Genomic DNA, 21,171 nt, shown 5'->3' with positions numbered 1-21,171 from the left:
GGGCGTGACGCAAGGGACAGACGCACGGACACGGCCGGGTCCCTCGGCGCCACCGCACCTCTAGGGTGGGCCGGGAGCCTAGCGCATGGCTTTGCTGGCGGAGCGCTTCCTTTGGCAGCCCACGCGCGGGCCCAGCCCTTGCCCACTCTGCAAGAGTCCAGGCAGGACTGACCGAGCCGTGCCGCGCGGGAACGCAGCTCTGCAGAGTCCTCTTGGAGACGCTACCCAGAGGGTAGCGCGCAGTCTCCGCCCCCGGCTACCGCCCACCCCATTCCGGCACCCTTGTCCAGGCGAGTCTTTTTCCAGGGTGCTTCCCTCTCCACTAACTGGAACATGGGGACGGCGGCAGCGCACCAGCCCCGCCCCCTCCCCGGGAGCGATTTCTGAACCTCTGTGAGGTCGGTTACTGCGCCCAGCGAGCGCGACCCTTTTGTTCGTCTGGTACCGTAAGGACCTTCAGAGGGACGTCTGCCGCTGGCTGCTTCCTGATGGTTAGGGAAGGCTGCCCAATCCTAAAGGGTCGCAGAGGAGTTTAGACCAGAATCCCGAGTTCCTGCCCGGTTCTGGTTATGGCTCTACAACCGAATGATTTTGGAACAGCTTAGTTCTCCTCTTCTGTAAATTCTCCAGTGGCGGTGGGGGAGCTGAACAAATAATTTCAAGGCTTACGTATTTACTTGTATATCTGAGTACTTAAACATGTGCTGTATTCTTCCTATATACAAAATATTTTTTAAACTTAAAAAGCAGAGTATTTGCCAACACCAGAAAGAACTAAAACTCTGGGGGAAAGACTCAAACTGAGTCAATTCATGTGGTGTTAATGTCAATAGCTGACACTTAAGTGAGTACTCGGGATGTGTTTGGCCCTGTTCTTTTCATTTAATCATGTCCCTAAGAGCTCATTTTACCCGTGAGCAAAGTGGGAGATTCTTTTGAGATCACACAGGTAGCAAGACGCAGGACTGGGATTTCAACTCTGGTCAGCCTGATTCCAAAGCCTGCAGGTCTTGTGATGTCCCAGCAAACTGCCCTACTGTGCTCCCACAGTTCTAGCTTTGCAGGGATCTTGTCCTCTACCCCATCTCAGGCAGTGGCTCTTATGGACATCTCTTACACTTTATTATTGCAAGAATCCGGGAGCCGTCCTTCATCTCCTTTTCAGTCATACCAGTTTATGACTTCCACCACCTATTTTTCTAGCTCACTTTTTCTAATACTGCAACTCCTGCAATCCTTCAATTGCACTGGGACCTCCCATGGTTGCTCCTCCTCCCTTTTCCTTGTCCCTCACCTGCCTCAAGTCCTTACGTGACCTCATTTAAACTCCATGAGTGACTCAGGCAAACACCTTCAGCCCCTGTGCATTCTCTATTGTCATACCTGTCTCCTGGACAGGTACAACCACAGCCCTGGCTCAGCCTACTCCATACACACTTCCAAATAACTGTTGTTTCACTTGAAATTCGCACCTTCTAGAGTGGTGCCTAGTTTTTCCCGGCCATCCTCATACTTATCCTGTCTCAGTCTCCCACCCTCCAGACCACTCTTTTGTACCTCATCCTCTCTCCTCAATCCCCAAATCCTCACTCTCAGCTGGGACCTTGCACTCTGATTCTCAGGAACAATAGAATCAACGGGAAGAGAACTTCCACATACTCTCACACCACACCCACCCACCTCCCCTCATTTCCCCTGGACAGGTGAATAGGGTGGGTGGTACTTGAACCTGAAGTCAGTTCTGCCACTTCATTACTTCATTCACCTCTTCAAGGACATTACTCTCGCAATTCTCTCTCTCCTGTGTCATCATATTTTCTCCCTCTCCTGGTTTGTTTCTATGTTTTGAGCAAAACTCCTCAAAAGAGCCCTGACTGGTTAGGCTCAGCAGTTAGAGTGTTGGCCTGCGGACCAAAGAGTTACAGGTTCGATTCTGGTCAAGGGCACGGACCTCGGTGGCAGTTTGGTTCCCGGCCCTGGTCGGGTGGGGGCAACCAATCGATATCTCTCTCTCACACTGGTGTTTCTCTCTCTCTCCCCTTCCCTCCCACTCTGTCTGAAAATAAATGGAAAAGTATTCTTGGGGACTTCCGGTCAAGATGGAGGCATAGGTAAACGTGGTATCGCGTCCTCCCACAATCACATCAGAGTTACAACTAAACTACAGAACAACCATCATTCAAAACCGCCTGAAATCAAGCTGAACGGAAGTCCTACAACTACGGAATTAAAGCAGCAGCCACATCCAGACTGGTAGGAGGGGAGGAGGCACGATGGGCTGGTCCCACACCCACATGTAGCGGATAAAAATCAGGAGGACACCTCGGCTGGGAAGGTCCTCCCTGAGGACTGAGCGGTCCCCGTCCCACACCAGGTGCCCCGCTCAGGGTTCCAGTGCCAGGAAGAGAATCCCCATAACTTCTGGCTGGAAAAACCAGCAGGAATTGAGGCTCAGGGAGGCTGAAGCAGCTGGAGCCCCAGGCAGCTCCCTAAAGGGCCCGCGCACGGACTTATCGGACTCTCTCCCTCTAAGCTTGGAGGGGAGGCAGCTCGAGGGGCGCCAGAGACATACAGGGAAGAACTGGGCTGTTTGGCACTGGAGTGAGGGCTGGAGAGGGGGCTTTCTCCAGGACAAACGTGCTGTCAGAGGCCTTTGTTCCTTTGGTGAGCCCTTCCCTGGGGCAGCAGACAGTTGCCATACCTGGGACTCCAGCAACCTGGCTCACACTGGTAGCCCCGCCCTGGTGACTCCCTGAGGCCCCGCCCCACCCCACCCAACTTTCAAGCCCACCCAAGCTGTTGCCACTTGCTTAACCATAGGATTGCCCTGTCTTAGATCCTGCTTCAGGTTTTTCCTAAATTCTTTCAAATGAGCAGCATCTGGTCTCAGCTAGCCCCATACCGCTGGTTAAGTAATACACAGAAACAAACACAGGGAGGCGGCCAAAATGAGGAGACAAAGAAACAGATCCCAATGTTGTAACCCAGGAGAGTCATCCTCACTCAGACATCAAGTAATTTTGAATATTAGGAGCTTTATTACCTGCACAGGGACTGCAGCCAACCTACACAGAGGAGAACTGCAGCCCTGAGCTCAGGGGGAGGGTTGCTTATATAGGACAGAGGTTACTCAAGAGTTTAGCAGAGCAAGCAAGCTACGTGTACAGAAGCAGATATCAGCAGTTAGTAACTGCACAAGTTGTTTACTTTATATTTCTTCTTTTTTTTTTTTTTATCCTCACCCGAGGATATTTTTCCATTTTTGTACAAATAGAGTGGGAGGGAGAGAGAGGAAGGGAGAGAGAGAAAGAAACATCGATGTGAAGGGACACATCGAGTGGCTGCCACCCGCACGACCAACCAGGGCCGGGGACAAACTGCAACCGAAGTATGTGCCCTTAGCGGGAACCAAACCCGGGTCTCTCTGGACCGCAGGCCGACGCTCCAACCGCTGAGCCAAACTGGCCAGGGCTACTTTATATTTCTTAACATTTACTAGACACCAGCCTTGAATGCCTCATTGTCCCATCTGGCATCTCCTGATTAGTTAAGCTCATGGTCATGGCTGATGCATACCTTCCTCTTCAAGATTTTCTGCAAAAACAACTCGGGTTTAAGGAACCCAGGAGAGGTTCCTTCTTCTAGCAGATGGAGAATTACTGGGTTATAACATTCCCCACTGGTTTTACATACAGATCAAATCTTTGTTCTAATGGCAACCTTTGGTAATGAGAGGCCAGGACTAATAATTTGACAGATTGGACCATCTCTCTTATGAAATCTATTAATTTGTTTATCATTATAGGTCCACAGAAATAGTCCTAGAAATAGGAGTATGAGGGGGCCTGCTAGAGCAGAGAGAAGAGTAGTGAGCCAGGGGGACTAGTGACAAAGGCCTTCGAACTAGCTACTAGAGGCCTCTTCGCTTCTGGCCTGTTCTGCGAGGCGCTTCCTAAGAATCTGGGTACTCCCTCTGATGACTCCTATCTATTGGCATAAAAACAGGAAGCTTCCCTTAATGCTCGAAATGCTGTAAGGTGTCAGCGAGATAACTAGAGATGCACAGCCGAATTGTAAAGGAGCACTTTATTACATCGGCGGGCTGGGGGGGTGGCATTCCCCAAATCCTCAGCAACCTGCCTTCTTTGTTGCCTGCTTTTAAAGGCACAAACTACAGAAAAAAACTACATTCTCTTGGCGCCGCTTTTGGCACCGTTAAGGGGGGCCGATACAGAGAAGGGGGAGAGAGGAGCTTGTTTTGTCAGGGCAGCTATTAATCTCTTTTTTCTCATGGTTCCTCTGAATTCCCCAAGGCTATTATTAATGTTATAACCCAGTAATTCCCCATCTGCTAGAAGAAGGAACCTCTCCCGGGTTCCTTGAGACCAAGTTGTTTTTGCAAAAATTCTTGAAGAGATGGATCAGCCATGACCATGAGCTTAACTAATCAGGAGATGCCAGACGGGACGCTGAGGCATTCAAGGCTAGAGTTTAGTAAATGTTAAAAAATATAAAACAAACAACTTGTGCAGTTACTAACTGCTGATATCTGCTTCTGTACACGCAGCTTGCTTGCTCTGCTAAACTCTTGAGTAACCCCTGTCCTATATAAGCAACCCTCCCCCTGAGCTCGGGGCTGCAGTTCTCCTCTGTGTAGGTTGGCTGCAGTCCCTGCGCAGGTAATAAAGCTCCTAATATTCAAAATTACTTGATGTCTGAGTGAGGATGACTCTCCTGGGTTACAACATTTGGAGGCCCCAGCGAGATCAACCGCGAGGTCCCCCTTTTCTGTGGGGTCGACCTCCTCAGACTACGGAGGGCTGCCTCCTCGCCCTCTGCACCTACATTTGTTCTGGCTTTTGATTCGGCTAATTCGGACTAAGACTTCTGCCTCAAGGATCTGGGTAAGGGATTTCCCCTTCCATCTGTTTTCTGTTTCGGTAGCTCCGGAGCGTTCTGGGATTGTTGCGGGCGGGACGCCGCTCAACCGCACTTCCCCCTCAGGGTCGGGACGCCGACTCCTGACCTGGGAAACCGGTGGGTTTCCATCTGTTCTGAAATTGGTACCAATCTGTTTTAATCTGGCACTTTCGGGTGCGTCTGGCACTTTCGGGTGCAGGAAGCCCGGTGGGTTTCCATCTGGCACTTTCGGGTGCGTCTGGCACTTTTGGGTGCAGGAGATCCGGTGGGTTTCCATCTGGCACTTTCGGGTGCATCTGGCACTTTCGGGTGCGTCTGGCATTTTCGGGTGCAGGAGACCCGGTGGGTTTCCATCTGGCACTTTCGGGTGCATCTGGCACTTTCGGGTGCAGGAAACCGGTGGGTTTCCATCTGGCACTTTCGGGTGCATCTGGCACTTTCGGGTGCGTCTGGCACTTTCGGGTGCAGGAAACCGGTGGGTTTCCATCTGGCACTTTTGGGTGCATCTGGCACTTTCGGGTGCAGGAAACCAGTGGGTTTCAATCTGGCACTTTCGGGTGCATCTGGCACTTTTGGGTGCATCTGGCACTTTCAGGTGCAGGAAACCGGTGGGTTTCCATCTGGCACTTTCGGGTGCATCTGGCACTTTCGGGTGCGTCTGGCACTTTCGGGTGCAGGAAACCGGTGGGTTTCCATCTGGCACTTTTGGGTGCATCTGGCACTTTCGGGTGCAGGAAACCAGTGGGTTTCAATCTGGCACTTTCGGGTGCATCTGGCACTTTTGGGTGCATCTGGCACTTTCAGGTGCAGGAAACCGGTGGGTTTCCATCTGGCACTTTCGGGTGCGTCTGGCACTTTCGGGTGCAGGAAACCGGTGGGTTTCCATCTGGCACTTTCGGGTGCGTCTGGCACTTTCGGGTGCAGGAAACCGGTGGGTTTCCATCTGGCACTTTCGGGTGCATCTGTTCTGAAATTAGTATTTTATGTTTTGACCGCGGTTGTCTGTCTATTTATGTTCCATGTTCTCTGCTGCTCTAACTGTTTTGCTTTCGGTTGGGACAAGGACCGTCAACGCCCCGTACCCCCCTTGAATGCATTCTTGCTAACTTTTCTGACTTTTCCAGGAGATCCCAAGGCTACAGAACACCAGCCGATCCTGGGGTCCTCCGGACCCTCTGTGAATTGGAGTGGCCAACATTCCAAGTTAATTAGCCATCTGAAGGGTCTTTTGACTTGAGTCTTTTGTTTGCTATGCGGTCCGTTATGTACGGGGTTCCCCACCCTGATCAAAGGTATACATTGATATTTGGATTAGAAATATCAGTGTCCAGAGGTTCAAATGAAAGGAAAAAAACAGTTTTGCTAACAATGCCTCCGCCTGCCCTGAAGGACAGTTAACTCCTCCCAGCCCCAGAGGAAATTCTATCTTGTCCTTCAGGACCCCTCTTGAGGATAGACTAAAATGTTAATTAACCTGAGTTTGCCTACTTTGGGTTCTTATTACAGAAAAGCTAGAAGATGAATTTGGATCTGTTAATGCTTTCAATGCCAGCCTGGGCTGCTCCTCTGCAGCAGGTTTGGTAACAGCTAATTTCCAACAGGCTTCTCTGAACTTTAGGGAATTAAATATAGGGATCCCAGGCACGGGTACAAAATGCTCTTGGAGAGTTAAAAAACACTCTGCCCCGCATAAACATATGTGTTAGGATATTGCTCCCCTTTCCTGCATCTTTTTATAAACCTGGGGTCAGGGGAAATGTTCCCATTCCTCTGACTATGGTACTATTGGGGGAAGGGCTTCCTTAGACACATTTCACCGTGTTCTCTTGTTAGGCCTATTGGCCCAATTGGCTGAATTAGCCAATAGATAGGAGTCATCAAAAAAAATATTCAGGTTCTTAGGAAGCACCTCGCAGGCCAGAAGCGAAGAGGCCTCTAATAGCAAATTCGAAGGCCTTTATAACTGGTCCCCCTGGCTCACTACTCTTCTCTAGCGGGCCCCCTCATACTCCTATTTCTAGGACTATTTCTGTAGACTTATAATGATAAACAAATTAATAGCTTTCATAAGAGAGAGGGTCCAATCTATCAAATTATTAGTCCTGGCATCTCATTACCAAAAGTTGCCATTAGATCAAAGATTTGATCTGTGCATAAAACCAGTGGGGAATGTTATAACCCAGTAATTCCCCATCTGCTAGAAGAAGGAACCTCTCCCGGGTTCCTTGAGACCAAGTTGTTTTTGCAAAAATTCTTGAAGAGATGGATCAGCCATGACCATGAGCTTAACTAATCAGGAGATGCCAGACGGGACGCTGAGGCATTCAAGGCTAGAGTTTAGTAAATGTTAAAAAATATAAAACAAACAACTTGTGCAGTTACTAACTGCTGATATCTGCTTCTGTACACGCAGCTTGCTTGCTCTGCTAAACTCTTGAATGACCCCTGTCCTATATAAGCAACCCTCCCCCTGAGCTCGGGGCTGCAGTTCTCCTCTGTGTAGGTTGGCTGCAGTCCCTGCGCAGGTAATAAAGCTCCTAATATTCAAAATTACTGGATGTCTGAGTGAGGATGACTCTCCTGGGTTACAACAATTAACCCCTTATCTTTCTATTTTTCTTTGGGTTTCTCAAGGCCCTTAGTTTACAAAGAAGGTCTGCTAGGGTGTGTACGTGTAGTAATTGAGGATCAGAATGGAGTTATTACATCCCCTTTGTGGTGACATTTTTAAGATTTCCCCTAATATTCCATTTCTAAGTTCCCAGTTCTATTGGGGTCTAGATTTATAAAGATTCCCCTGTACAGTTACAATAAAAAATATTAGAGTCCTGACAGTCTTCGCGGAGAGTCGCCGTGGTTTCCTGCTTCAACAGTGCTTGGATGGAACCCGGCGCTCGACCCATCCCCCCCAGCCACCTGACCGCCTTCGGCCACCTCCTCACTGCGCTTCGGACATCCCCCAAGGCCCCGCTCCAGCACCGCGCAGCCGCCCCTCCTTAGCCGCCCGCCATGACGTCCACCGCGTCCACCTCGCAGGTGCCCCAGAACTACCACCAGGACTCGGAGGCCGCCGTCAACCCCAGATCAACCTGGAGCTCTAAACTTCCTATGTCTACCTGTCCATGTCTTACTACTTTGACCGCGATGATGTGGCTTTGAAGAACTTTGCCAAATATTTTCTTCACCAATCTCATGAAGAGAGGGAACATGCTGAGAAACTGATGAAGCTGCAGAACCAACGAGGTGGCCGAATCTTCCTCCAGGATGTCAGGAAACCAGACTGTGACGACTGGGAGAGTGGGCTGAATGCGATGGAGCATGCACTGCACTTGGAAAAAAATGTGAATCAGTCACTACTGGACTTGCACAAACTGGCCACTGACAAAAATGACCCTCACTTGTGTGACTTCCTTGAAACTCACTACCTGAATGAGCAGGTGAAATCCATCAAAGAACTGGGTGACCACGTAAACAACTTGTGCAGAATGGGGGCCCCTGAAGCTGGCCTGGCAGAGTATCTCTTTGACAAGCACACCCTGGGAGACAGTGACGAGAGCTAAGCCTTAGGCTGGCTTCCCATAGCCAGGGGGGTGACTTCCCTGGTCACCAAAGCAGTACGTGCATGTTGGAGTTACCTTTACCTTTTCTATAACTTGTACCAAATCATCCACTTACATCTTTTCACTTGTACCATTCCTTCAAATAAAGTAATTTGGTACCCCCCCCCCAAAAAAAATATTAGAGTCCTGATAAATGCAAGAGTCTCGTTTTTAAAGATCTGGAGAGGCCTGCAGTGTCTATTCCGCCATTGACCTTGACAGCCATTGGTGCGGGCAGGATGACAGTGTATGGTCCCTTCCAGGCTAGAGTTAGTCCCTGGGCGGTGAATTTCTTTACCTATACTGAATCCCTGAGCTGGAAAGGGTGCACAGGGTTTGAGGTGGGCACAGGCAGGGCATCACAGATTTGTTTATGGATGGCCTTCTGGGCAGACTGCAGAGCCTGTAAGAACTGTAAGAGGGTGAGGGGGAGCAGAGTGGTCCAGTTTTCACCGGTTTCTAAAGTAAATTTGGTTAAGGTTTCCTTTAAGGTCCTGTTCATGCGCTCTACCTGCCTGGAACTCTTTGCGTGGTAAGCACAATGGAGCTTCTAATTTATATTTAACCCCTTAGAGATATCCTGTGATATTTTTGCTATCAAGGTGGAGCCATTGTCTGATCTAAGGGTCAGGAGTAGCCTAAATCTGTTTTTCCCTTTATTATATCCCAGACTGTTATTCTATTACTAGGGGCAAGCTCTCCCCTCTCAGTGTCCTAGCTTCTTCCCTTCCTGAGTATTCCTCCACTGTCCTGTCTTCCTGTAATATGTATGTCCCTTTCTTTTATCCTTCCTTATCTTTTTATTACCTCTGTATAATCTTTCTCTTTTTATTTCTTCCCTGTCTATAATCCTTCTTCAGCTTGCTGATAGACCCTCTACGACTTATATAATCCTTCTTCAATTTACACAGACCCTCTGCGACTTTCTTAGTCCCCCTGACGTGAACCTGAGAGCTTGTTTAATCTATATATTGTCTGCACATCCCCTAGCTTTTCTCCTCCTCTCCCTTACTTAGACCTACACATCCCTGCTTCCCTCTGCCTTCTCCTATGCCCTGTGACCTTACTGGAGTTCAGTAAGCTTGGTGCAACCTAACTGGGTAGTCTGGTGCAGCTGGTTGACCAAAGTCCGACCTAGAGCCTCTGGGACTAACAACCTCCCATCTGACAGTATCTACCATCCGTTGCTTTTCTTCGTGGCTTGTTTCTGCTTGGCTAAGTTATTTTCTGACCCAATGTAAGTAGGAGTCAGAGGCAAACTTGGGTTTGGCAAGGTGACTGATATCTGGAGAGGTCCCCACTGGTTTTAGGGCCATCTGTCGAGCTTCCTTATTTGCACCACGGTTTCCCCTTGTCTCATCAGAGAGCCTGGATTAGGGCTATGAGTTCAGCCCCTTGGGCTGAAGTTCCTCTGTTTAATGACTGAGACCAAATAATACGGTCCAGAGTTACTATTGCTGCCCTGGCATACCTTATATCTTCCTGGACATAGCTGCTCCCGTCCGTGAACAATACCTCATCTGATGATGGCAGTGGGTCATCCTTGAGGTCTGGGCAGCCGTCTGCAGTGCCGATTTCCCCCAGGCCATCCTGCAGAGGTTTCTCCGGGTCATCATCTGGAGGCAGGCTGGCAGGATTGATGGCAATATCCTGGGGAACTTGATGCGAGGGCTGGCCTGGAGTGGCAGTGGCCAGCAATTGAATGATCTCTGGAGGAGATCACGTTCGAGTAGGGAATATGGGCATTCCGGCAGGAACAGAAACAAATGAGTCACAGTATTTTTCCCAAGGTCTATAGTCCTCTTTGAAGTCTAGGGGTAGGTTAGGGTCCCATTGGCTCGGTCAGGACTGAGTCTGCTGCACCAGTATCTACCAGGAAACGAACTAGTTTGTCCCCTATTGTCTTGTATTATTCTGGGCTCCAGAGGGCTCAGCTGGAAGGAACCCTAGCCCTGTCATTTTCCTAAATTAAAGACGGCTTTTCATTTTGTTCCTCTACTTCGCCCTTGTGTTTTCTATTCCTAATCGGGACCTAGGCCTGCTATCCTGACCCTTCCTCATGTTTCCCTTCCTAGGGTGACCCTATTCCGTGTGCCCTGTTTCCCTTAAGTCTGCTACTACTACCTTTGTTAATTCAGCCAATTGGGCCAATAGGCCTAACAGAAGAACACGGTGAAAAGTGTCTAAGGAAGCCCTTCCCCCAACAGTATTTGGGTCCTACCACAGTCAGAGGAATGGGAACATTTCCCCTGACCCCAGGTTTACAAAAGGATGCAGGAAAAGGGAGCAACATACTAACACATATGTTTATGCGGGGCAGAGTGTTTTTTTAACTCTCTAAGAGCACTTTGCACCCATGCCTGGGATCCCTATATTTAATTCCCTAAAGTTCAGAGAAGCTTGTTGGAAACTAGCTGCTACCAAACCCACTGCAGAGGAGCATCCCAGGCTGGTATGGAAAGAATATGCCCCTTTCTGCAGCTGGACTGGGCTGGCACTTCAATGGTTAAACAGTTTGCCTCTGAGAATGTTAATAAGCCTTGCAGAGAGGCATTGAGACCTCACTACAAAGAAGCCAGTACATCCAAATACATCTATATCTATTTAGACATTGGGTTAGATCATTAACAGATCCAAATTTATCTTCTAGCTTTTCTGTAATAAGAACCCAAAGTAGGCAAACTCAGGTTAATTAACATTTTAGTATATCCTCAAGAGGGGTTCTGAAGGATTAGATAGAATTTCCTTGGGGGCTGGGAGGAGTTAACTGTCCTTCAGGGCAGGCTGAGGCATTATTAACAAAACCATTTTTCCTTTCATTTGAACCTCTGGATACTGACATTTCGTAATATAATTGGGTGTCAGTAGTTATATCAATCCAAATATCAATATATGGCATTTGTTCCAGGTGACCAAGGCTTCTGTATATTTTTTTGATGGACTATAAAAGCCAATTGCAAATTGAAACTACCTTCGGGTGGCCAATTAACCCCTTAGGCAGGCTACTCAAGTTCACAGAGTGTTCTCAGGAAACCAGGATCGCAGGCTTTTTCATAGTCACAGGAGCGCTTAAAGCAATCAGAAAAGTTAGCAAGCACACATTCCAGGGGAGTCTGGGGGAAGAATTTCCTTGTCTCATCCTACTGAAAGCAAAACAGTTAGAGCAGCAGAGAACACGGAACACAAATAGACACAACCGCGGTCAAGACACAAAATAATTTCAGAACAGACGCACCCAAAAGTGCCAGATTAAAACCGACTGGTACCAATTTCAGAACAGACGCACCCGAAAGTGCCAGATGGAAACCGACTGGTTTCCCAGGTCAGGAGTCGGAGTCCCAACCCTGAGGGGGAAGTGTGGTTAAGCAGCGTCCCGCCCACAACAATCCCAGATCGCTCCAGAGCTACCGAAACAGACGGAAGGGGAAATCCCTTACCCAGATCCTCGAGGCCGTAGTCCTAATCCGAATTAACCGAATCGAAAGCCAGAACAAATGTAGGTGCGGAGGGTGAGGAGGCAGCCCTCCGCATAGTCTGAGGAGGTCGACCCCACAGAAAAGGGGACCTCGCGGTTGATTTCGCTGGGGCCTCCAAATGTTGTAACCCAGGAGAGTCATCCTCACTCAGACATCAAGTAATTTTGAATATTAGGAGCTTTATTAGCTGCACAGGGACTGCAGCCAACCTACACAGAGGAGAACTGCAGCCCCGAGCTCAGGGGGAGGTTGCTTATATAGGACAGGGGTTACCCAAGAGTTTAGCAGAGCAAGCAAGCTACGTGTACAGAAGCAGATATCAGCAGTTAGTAACTGCACAAGTTGTTTATTTTATATTTCTTAACATTTACTAGACCCCAGCCTTGAATGCCTCATTGTCCCATCTGGCATCTCCTGATTAGTTAAGCTCATGGTCATGGCTGATGCATACCTTCCTCTTCAAGATTTTCTGCAAAAACAACTCGGGTTTAAGGAACCCAGGAGAGGTTCCTTCTTCTAGCAGATGGAGAATTACTGGGTTATAACACCAAATGAAAGAAGAGAATAAAACCCCAAGAAAAGAACTAAGCGAAATGGAGATAAGCAACCTAACAGATGCTGAGTTCAAAATACTGCTTATAAGGATGCTCAATGAACTCAGTGAGAACCTCAGTGAACTTAGTGAGGGCCTCAAGAGCATAAAAAAGGGCCAGTCAGAAATGATGGATGCACAGTCAGAAATGAAGGAGGCATTGACTGAAATAAAGAATAATTTACACAGATTCAATAGTAGAGTACGTAAATCCAAGAAGCAAACCATCGATTTGGAATATAAGGAAGCAAAAAACGCCCAATCAGAACAGCAAAAAGAAAAACGAATCCAAAAAAATGAGGATAGTGTAAGGAGCCTCTGGGACAACTTCAAGCGTGCCAACATTCGCATCTTGGGGGTGCCAGAAGGAGAAGAGAGAGAGCAAGAAATTGAAAACCTGTTTGAAACAATAATGGCAAAAAACTTTCCTAACTTGGTGAAGGAAGCAGACATCCAAGTCCAGGAAACACAGAGAGTCCCAAACAAGATGAACCCCAAGAGGCCCACACCAAGACACATCATCATCAAAATGCAAAAGGTTCAAGACAAAGAGAATCTTAAAAGCAGCAAGAGAAAGGCAGCTAGTCACCTACAAGGGAGTTCCCATAAGGCTGTCAGCTGATTTCTCAAAAGAAACTTTGCAGGCCAGCAGGGAGTGGCAAGAAATATTCAGAGTGATGAAAAGCAAGAACCTACAACCAAGATTACTCTATTCTGCAAAGCTGTCATTTAGAATCGATGGCCATATAAAGACTTTCCCAGACAAGAAAAAGTTAAAGGAGTTCATCACCACCAAACAATTATTATATGAAAGGATGAAGGGTCTTTTTGAAGAAAAAGATAAAATATATGAACAAACAAAATGGCAATGAATACATATCTATCAACAATGGAATCTACAAACAAAATGCACAGGTAGAACAGAAACATTCTCATAGATACAGAGAACATTTTGTTGGTTGCCAGTTGGGAAGGGGGTTGGGGGAATGGGTGAAAAAGGTGAAGGGATTAAGAAGTACAAATTCATTGCTAGACTGACAAACCTCAAAGGGAAAAGGGTTGGGGGGGTGGGAAGAAGTAAACCAAAGAACTTATATACATAACCAATGGACACAGACAATAGTGTGGGAAAAGGCGGGAGGGGCGCGGGAGTGGGGAGGAGGGGGTCAATGGGGGAAAAATGTGGAACATCTGTAATACATTCTACCTTCAACAAAAAAGATTAAAAAAAAAAAGAAAAGTACTCTCGGGTGAGGATTAAAAAAAGAAGGAAAAAACTCCTCAAAATAGTCTATGTATTCACTGCCTCCACTTTTTCCCCCTCCTGCCCTCCTTCCCTATGCAGAGGAAATGTCATTCCTCCGGCTATAGTTGATCTGATCTTACCTTGAGTTCTCACTTGCTGGGTAGCAAGAGAAAATTATCGAGTCAAGCGTAGCCCAACTGGATGAATTCAACTGTCCCTCTAGGTAGTATGAGGTTCCCTTCCATAACATGGGTGTCCTCTCCCACAGCTTCCTCTCCGTTCCTGGCCTTTATATAAGGGGTGCCCAGTGCCCAGGTATATGGGGAGGGGTATTTGCTAGGCCCAAGAGCACCCTGCTATAGGAGTTCCTCTATAGATGTGGCCTTTCATTGTTCACTGCCCATCCCCCACTGGTACAGGAACCTGACCCTTGGCAGTTTTGGTTGAGCAAACATCATCTTGTTTGCCTGGTCTTTGTTTTCCTATATACCCGAGGTGCCCACCAAAAGAAAGCCCTCCCAAAGCTCTTCATATGCAGCAAGCCCTGGCCAGTTTGGGGGTGATGCCATTTTGAACTCAGCCCATCTACTTTCCGGATGTCCTGAATAAAACTCTATTCCTGCATCACTCTGGCCTTGTGTGTTCCTCCCTCCGAGATCTAACATTTGGTGCCAAAACCTGGGAGGGTTCAGTGGGTGGGAGTGGGCGTTGACTCGGCACCGACACCTCAGGTGTGCCACTCGGAGAGCAGGAGGCAGTGGAAGCTTGCCTTGGGCTAACCTGGGGGTCCCACGGGTGTCCGCTGTGGCAGGCTGGCTGTGCCCTCTCGAGCCAGCCAGCGCGGACGCTGGACCGGGAGTCTCTCCCTTCCACTGCCGACCACCTGATCAACACTGGCCAATTCTCTGGGGTAAGTGACCTGCCACTCACTCTTGGGTCTTATGTCTCTCACTGTCTCTCTAGGGGTTAGTGACCAGCCTCTTGCTCATACGTGACTCATCACTCACCTCTCACATCTCATATCTCAAAAAACCTTGCGCAAGGCCAGGAGACCCCACGGCCTTTGGCCTTGGACTCCGGTAACCCAGAGGCCCAGCTTACAGGACTCCCACTTACTCTTACGCTCTGCACGAGCCTGACCAGAGCGGCGGCTGCTGTCACTCTTAGTGGCTTGTCACTCATTGGCCTCTCTCAGAAATTCGGCTTGGGCAACACCCAGTCTACCTCACTGCAAACCACGCCTTTGGGTTGTCTCAAGGCCCTTAACAAGTTCAGACTCACAGGAGACATTAAACCCAGGCGTCTCATTTTCTATTATAATACTGCCTGGCCACAGTACAAATTGGATAATGGCCCCCAAAGTCCCCCAATGGCCTGAAAATGGCACTTTTGATTTCAACACTTGGCGTGATCTAGATAACTTCTTTCACCACAACTGAAAGTGATCAGATTCCTTAGTCCCGCCTTCTTCACCCTCCAATCCCGACCCTCTCTGCCAATCCTGTTCTAACTACCAAATTTGCTTACATGCTAAGCCTCCTACTCCTGACCCCCCTGACTCTGAGTCTAACTTGGAGAGGGCAGATGTTTGCAGGATGGCCTGGTTGCTCTCCCATACTGCCGGCAATATTGGAATACATGCCCATATACAATTTAGCCTTGTCTCTGTTTAATTGGCTCAAGTAGTAACAGGCAGCCCAGAAACATTCCTTGTCCAGTTTCATTTTCTGGCATCTGGTGGGATCACAAGCGAGACTCCTCTGGGGTGAGTGCTGGGATCCCACTTGCTGCCTGGGCAGGGTGTTTCTGGGGCTGAGGCCTAGCGTGATGCAGTGCCTCTCACCTAAAGTTGGAGCACTCTGTCACTATGTGGCTCTACTTCTGCGGTTCTGTAAGAGAGGCCTCTGTTGTTTGTTGCCTCTCATCCGGTAAGAGGCTGATTAGCTCCTGGTTGTAAGTGACCTCTCATGGTCCTTGCCTGGTCTCTGAACCCGAGCTTGATCAGTTTAGGGTCAGGGCACTGCTCTGTGTGGTACAGGGCATCTGTCTGGCTATACAAGCGAAAGGGCATGGTAAGCCACGAAGCTCTCGCTTGTCTGTTGTGCGCACTTGTAAATATTGTATTGGTTTTTGTCTTGTGTAACTTTACCTAACTGGTTTAAAGATGCCAGTGGGCCCTGGCCAGTTTGGTTCAGCGGTTAGAGCGTCGGCCTGCGGTCCGGAGAGACCCAGGTTCGGTTCCCGCTAAGGGCACGTACTTCGGTTGCAGTTTGTCCCCGGCCCTGGTTGGTCGTGCGGGTGGCAGCCACTCGATGTGTCCCTTTCACGTCGATGTTTCTCTCTCTCTCTCCCTTCCTCTCTCTCCCTCCCACTCTATCTGTACAAAAAATGGAAAAATATCCTCGGGTGAGGATTAAAAAAAAAAAATAATAAAAATAAATAAATAAATAAATAAATATTAAGATGCCAGTGGGTGGGCTGACGCCGTGGCAGGGATTGCAGGACCTTCCCCGGGGAATATCTCTGCTCTCCCTCTCAAGGCATCAGCCCCAAACATGCTTCGCCCGTAAAAGAAAATAGGTTTGTTCTGTTTAAGCGCTAGTAAGAGTTCTTGTCTGTCTGTAACATAACTTTGGTTTTGGATGTTCTTTGCTCGCGTTCTTATCTGTTGGGGACTTGGTTTGCCCTTCCTTATTTTATGAACACAGGGAATCAATCTTCTGTCTCTGCTGTGTGGGCTTCGTGCCACGGAGACCTTGTGAGGGCCATTTCGCGGTGCCGGTTGGTGTGAGATATGAGTCTGAAGCTGGTGTCCCAGTCCTTCCTTTTGAGAGCGCTCACTTATTTACTTTACATGTTGTTTCTGTTTCTGTTTTGAGATAAGATAGGATCTCTTCTTATGTGTAAGATTTCATGTTGTTACATCACAAAGATTCTATTTAGAAAGATCTAAACTGATGGTTCAAAGGGGGGGAGGATGTCTCACTCCCCTCCCAGAGAATAAAAGAAAAATGTGATGAAATAAATCTTTTAAAGCCTGTAGATCCTCCTCCTGGGGTCCGGGAGCTACAGTGGCCGCGGGAAGAATGGGGAAATTCATGCCACCCTGAAACCCTGTGCAGGCTGTGGTGGCAGCGGGGCCACTGCCCCACTTCGTGAGAAGGGAAAAAAAATGGTGCTTTTAAATTCAAGCCCCTGGCCCTGGCCGGTTGACGCAGCGGTTAGAGCGTCGGCCAGCGGACCACAGAGACCTGGGTTTGGTTCCCGCTAAGGGCACGTACCTCCGTTGCAGTTCGTCCCCGGCCCTGGTTGGGGTTGTGTGGGAGGCAGCCAGTCGATGTGTCTCTCTCACATCGATGTTTCTCTTTCTTTCTCCCTCCCGCTCTATTTGAACATAAATGAAATATAAATAAATAAATAATCAAGCCGCTGGAGGCTTGGGAGCTGCTGCAGGCCCTGGAATAACCCACAGGGCCTGTTATCTCACGCGTTTCTTCTCCAGCCTTCTATATATATATGTATACACACACACACACACACACACACTAGTTTTTCAAAGTCTTTGGTAACTTAAGCTTTGGAGGTTTGCTGGGTTAAATGATTAAAATGTCAAATATCTAGGTTTTAAAAATAACAGGATACTGAAATATTAATCTGAGTTTGCCTACTTTTGGCTTATTATTACAGAGAAGCTGGAGGATGGATTTAGATCTGTCAATGAATATCTTATATAAAAAATGACTCTTGAAAATGTAAATGTATTTTCCAATGGAAAAAGAAGTAAGACCTGTTTCTGAAAGTTATGTGTTCATAAATTTGCCAGTCTTTAAGGTATTAAGAATGACTGTCACAGGGCCAGAGGTGTGGCTACAGAACCTATTTAAACCCAAGTTTTTTCACCTTCACCAAACCTTCCGTATTCAGTTACAGATAATTGGCTTCATGAAACCAATGTCCTAGGAGAAGCTTCGAGAAATTTTATCTGAGGCATCTTTTAAAATGCAAGTTTCTGGGAGGTAATCCTTATAGAAAGAAAAAACATTAGCTCTCTGAGCAAATCAATTAACTTATTTCAGCTGTTAAACATGGATTGCTATCTATGCCCGAGAGATGTGGCTAAGTGGATTGCGCATCCTCCCATGGAGTGAGAGGTCCCAGTTCAACTCCTGGTCAGGGTACATGCCCAGGTTTCGGGCTTGGTCCCCAAAGAGGGGTGTGTAGGAGGTAGCCAATTGATGTTTCTCTCTCACATTGATGTTTCTGTCTCTCTCTCCCTTTCTCTCTAAAAATAAAAATAAAATCAATGAAAACATATTTTTAAAAAAACATTGGTTGTTAGACAAGTCTTAAGTAAACCTACTTTTGGCCTTTTATTATAAAAATCTAGAAAATAGATACCCAAGTGGAGTGGTCTAGGAAGCTGTGTTTGACTTTTCAAATGCAAGGCTTCTGATAATCATTCTTATCATTATTATTCTCCTTTAGGGCAACTAACCTGCTGCCTCATTTAAACACAGCAGCTTCCTCTCCCTGAAGTATCCCCTCACTCAACAACCATCTGTGGCTCCCCTTTGCCTGCAGGATAAAGGTCACATTCTCTGGTCTAGGAGTTCATCTGGCTTAAGCCCACTTTCCAAGTTTATCTCCCCTGTGCTGTAGCCTCCGGTATTTTCAGTGTCCTCAACGCGACACTTTGCCTTCCTGTCTCCAGGCCTTACTCACTGTTCCCTCCTCCCGGATGCTCTCTCCCATTGCTACCTAGTGTGTTTAGCTCCACCTTTCCGACTTCACTGTGGTACCAACTCTCCCACGAATCCTCTTCCCTCGGCCAAGCCAGAAGAGACCTGTCCTCTTCCCTGTAAGGGATTTAGCTCCCACCGAATGACACGCCAGTCCCCGAGGAGTTGGTGCTCATAAAATAAAAGTCATAATGACCAATCCTCGGCTCAAAACACTTCACGTTCACTGACTCATTTAATCCTCACCACAACCCCGTAATGGAGGTACTGTTAGTATCCCCACTTTACAGATGGAGGAACCAAGGCTTCGAGATGCTAAGAACAGCGTCCAAGGGAGCATCAGGCCAGGGTTGGAATCCGGCAGACAGACGGCAGAGCCCACTCACGTGCCTCTTCGCACCACAGGGAGCCCGTGCCCACTGGTCTGTGTCACCCCTGCCAGCCCAGGGCCTGGCGCAGAGCAGGCGCTCGGTACATGCTCGGCGGGTGCAGCACACACGTGTCCGGCCTCCACTGCGCACCTGCCTCCCTGTGCTGGGAGCCCCGCAGGGCGAGGCCCAGAGGCGGGCTCAGAGGTCCTAGGCAATGCGACCAGACAGCTCCCCTGGCCTGCATGTCCACACTGTCCTCAGACCCTGGAGGGTCAGACTGAGGCCAGGACAGATGGGGCAGCAGCTTGGCTTGGCCGCCGGTCAGTGATTAACCCACTCACTCTGGTCACGACAGGTGTCAGAGGAGTCCAGAGTGGGACGAAAAGGGAAGCAGGCAAGAACATCAAAGTCCAACGGCAAGGGACTCAGGACCACCTAACCTAGTTGGTCACACCCATTGGACAGGTGAGGAAATCGAGGCCCGGGAGCTGGAATGACTTGCCCAAAGCTGAAGCGCACAGAAAGGTCTTGCAAACGCACCGGCCTTTTCTGGGCCCTTTCTCCTCCCCCTGCCCGCTGACCTGGACCCCCGACCCTGGACACTTTGATCATTAGCGGCGTGTAGCCCAGTAACCAGGAGGCTTGGGGATCCCAGCAGAGGAAGGGGTGCCCTCAGGTAGCTTCCCTAGGCGGCTGTGCCCAGGCAGCAGCAGGCCCTACAAAGAGAACTGGGAGAGAAGTTGGGAGGAGGCCAGCTGCTAATTGTGGAAAATAAATCAGAGTCATCTAAACCACGCCGCGAGGAAGGGCCGGCTGCACGTAGACGTTTCCCTCTGTGCTCTTGCTCATCGAGTTCAGTCGTTCACTGGAAGCCGTGATGTATATAAGTGTCCGGGATACCGATGGCTCTGGAAAGGAGCCGCCTGCTGAGTGGCTCGCGGGACGCGGAGGGGTCTCAGGAGAGCAGGGGCTGAGGCGGGCAGCTGACCAAGCGGGCAGCCAGGACAGACCTGTCCCTTGCTGACAGCTCTCTGGTTTTAGAGCACAAGGGCGTGTGTTCAAGTTTCTGATTCTTCACTAAAAACGGAGTCAAAAGCGGTGCCATTATATTGATCTCTCCGTTTAGTAAGACAAAACCTCCCCCCCTTTCTGACCCTGAGCTAACTGAGGACAGGGCCGTGTCCCCCCTCAGACTAGGTCTGAGCTGAATTTTTCCCAATAGACTAAGGTCTCCCTGAATACAGGAGTGGTCTAGGAAGCTGTGTTTGACTTTTCAAAACCAATCGTTTCTGCACTGGAACCCCAGGTACAACTGACAGTGGGGAGCAAATTCATTGATCTCTTAGTCTGATATACTTTTGTTCATAATTCTGAGTGTTACCTTAAAATGTTGTTACAAGATAAGCAAATTTCTTTGTCCAATGCATTTTAATCAAATCTATACCATATCATTTTAAGGTTTTTTTTTTTTTTGTCATTTACCAACAGTCACTGTTTTTGTTATAATGCATTTGCAAAGATGTTACATCTTCTGAAAGATCTGACTTACTTTAAATTATATATCTCTGAGAATAAATTTTCGGTTACTCCCATTAAACTAGATGAACATTACTAGAAGTCTGGGAAATATCTGAATTTATGGAAGTACTGGCAAGAAAATCAGGAGAAACAGAATTTGATTATAGGACTAAATGAACTGAAAATAATTGTTTTTGTAATTCTTTTAAATATTGCTGATTTTTAATCTTTTCGTTTTCCAGACATAAACAAACTTGTTCCTTTTCGCAAAGCATTTAGTAAATTATACTTTCATAAGCAATATTGAGGCATTTATATTTTTCTCCTTACCTGATCCCTCCAGAATGTGGAAGCTCTTAGTGAGTGAGTATTATTACTTTCATGGCAATACGTTTATTTACATGAATCCAATAGAAATATTTCTTTATAACAGGACACATAAAGCCAGTTTCCTAGTGCGGTTTTACTAACCAAGACTTTGACTGGAGTGTCATGTCTGAGAGACATGGCTGGCTCTGGATGTCACCAGGAAGCTGTAAGGAATGAAGATGGACTTTGAAGCCAAAAAAGCCCCTGGAGACATGGCCTGGTACCTTGCGTGGCCAAGTGGTTCATGTCAGTGTTTCCAGGTAGAGAACTTTCCTGAGCGATGGTGAGAAGGAACCTCAGCATCTGTGGGAACCTCAAAGACTTGAGAACACAGCCCAAAT

At 48.1% G+C, this 21,171-nt stretch overlaps 1 protein-coding gene and 1 long non-coding RNA gene across 2 annotated transcripts; both read left to right on the top strand.

The window, feature by feature from the left end:
- Positions 1-4,880: 4,880 nt before the first annotated feature.
- On the top strand, positions 4,881-21,171 carry LOC118622616. The gene is made up of 3 exons (XR_004958096.1): positions 4,881-4,904; positions 19,299-19,408; positions 20,895-21,171. It is a non-coding gene; the product is annotated as an uncharacterized LOC118622616 (long non-coding RNA).
- On the top strand, positions 8,012-8,548 carry LOC118622614 (ferritin heavy chain-like). Its single transcript, XM_036250035.1, has one exon. It carries the CDS (start codon positions 8,043-8,045, stop codon positions 8,478-8,480), a length of 438 nt encoding a protein of 145 aa, XP_036105928.1. The 5' UTR covers positions 8,012-8,042; the 3' UTR covers positions 8,481-8,548.

Source organism: Molossus molossus, unplaced genomic scaffold (assembly GCF_014108415.1).
Source record: "Molossus molossus isolate mMolMol1 unplaced genomic scaffold, mMolMol1.p scaffold_m16_p_9, whole genome shotgun sequence".
NCBI classification, from domain to species: Eukaryota; Metazoa; Chordata; class Mammalia; order Chiroptera; family Molossidae; genus Molossus; species Molossus molossus.
The sequence above is the reverse complement of the archived record's forward strand: the minus strand, read 5'-3'. Positions and strand labels throughout refer to the sequence as shown.

Coding starts and splice junctions, on each gene's coding strand:
- LOC118622614 (XM_036250035.1), top strand. CDS start 8,043: ATGTCTTACTACTTTGACCGCGATGATGTGGCTTTGAAGAACTTTGCC.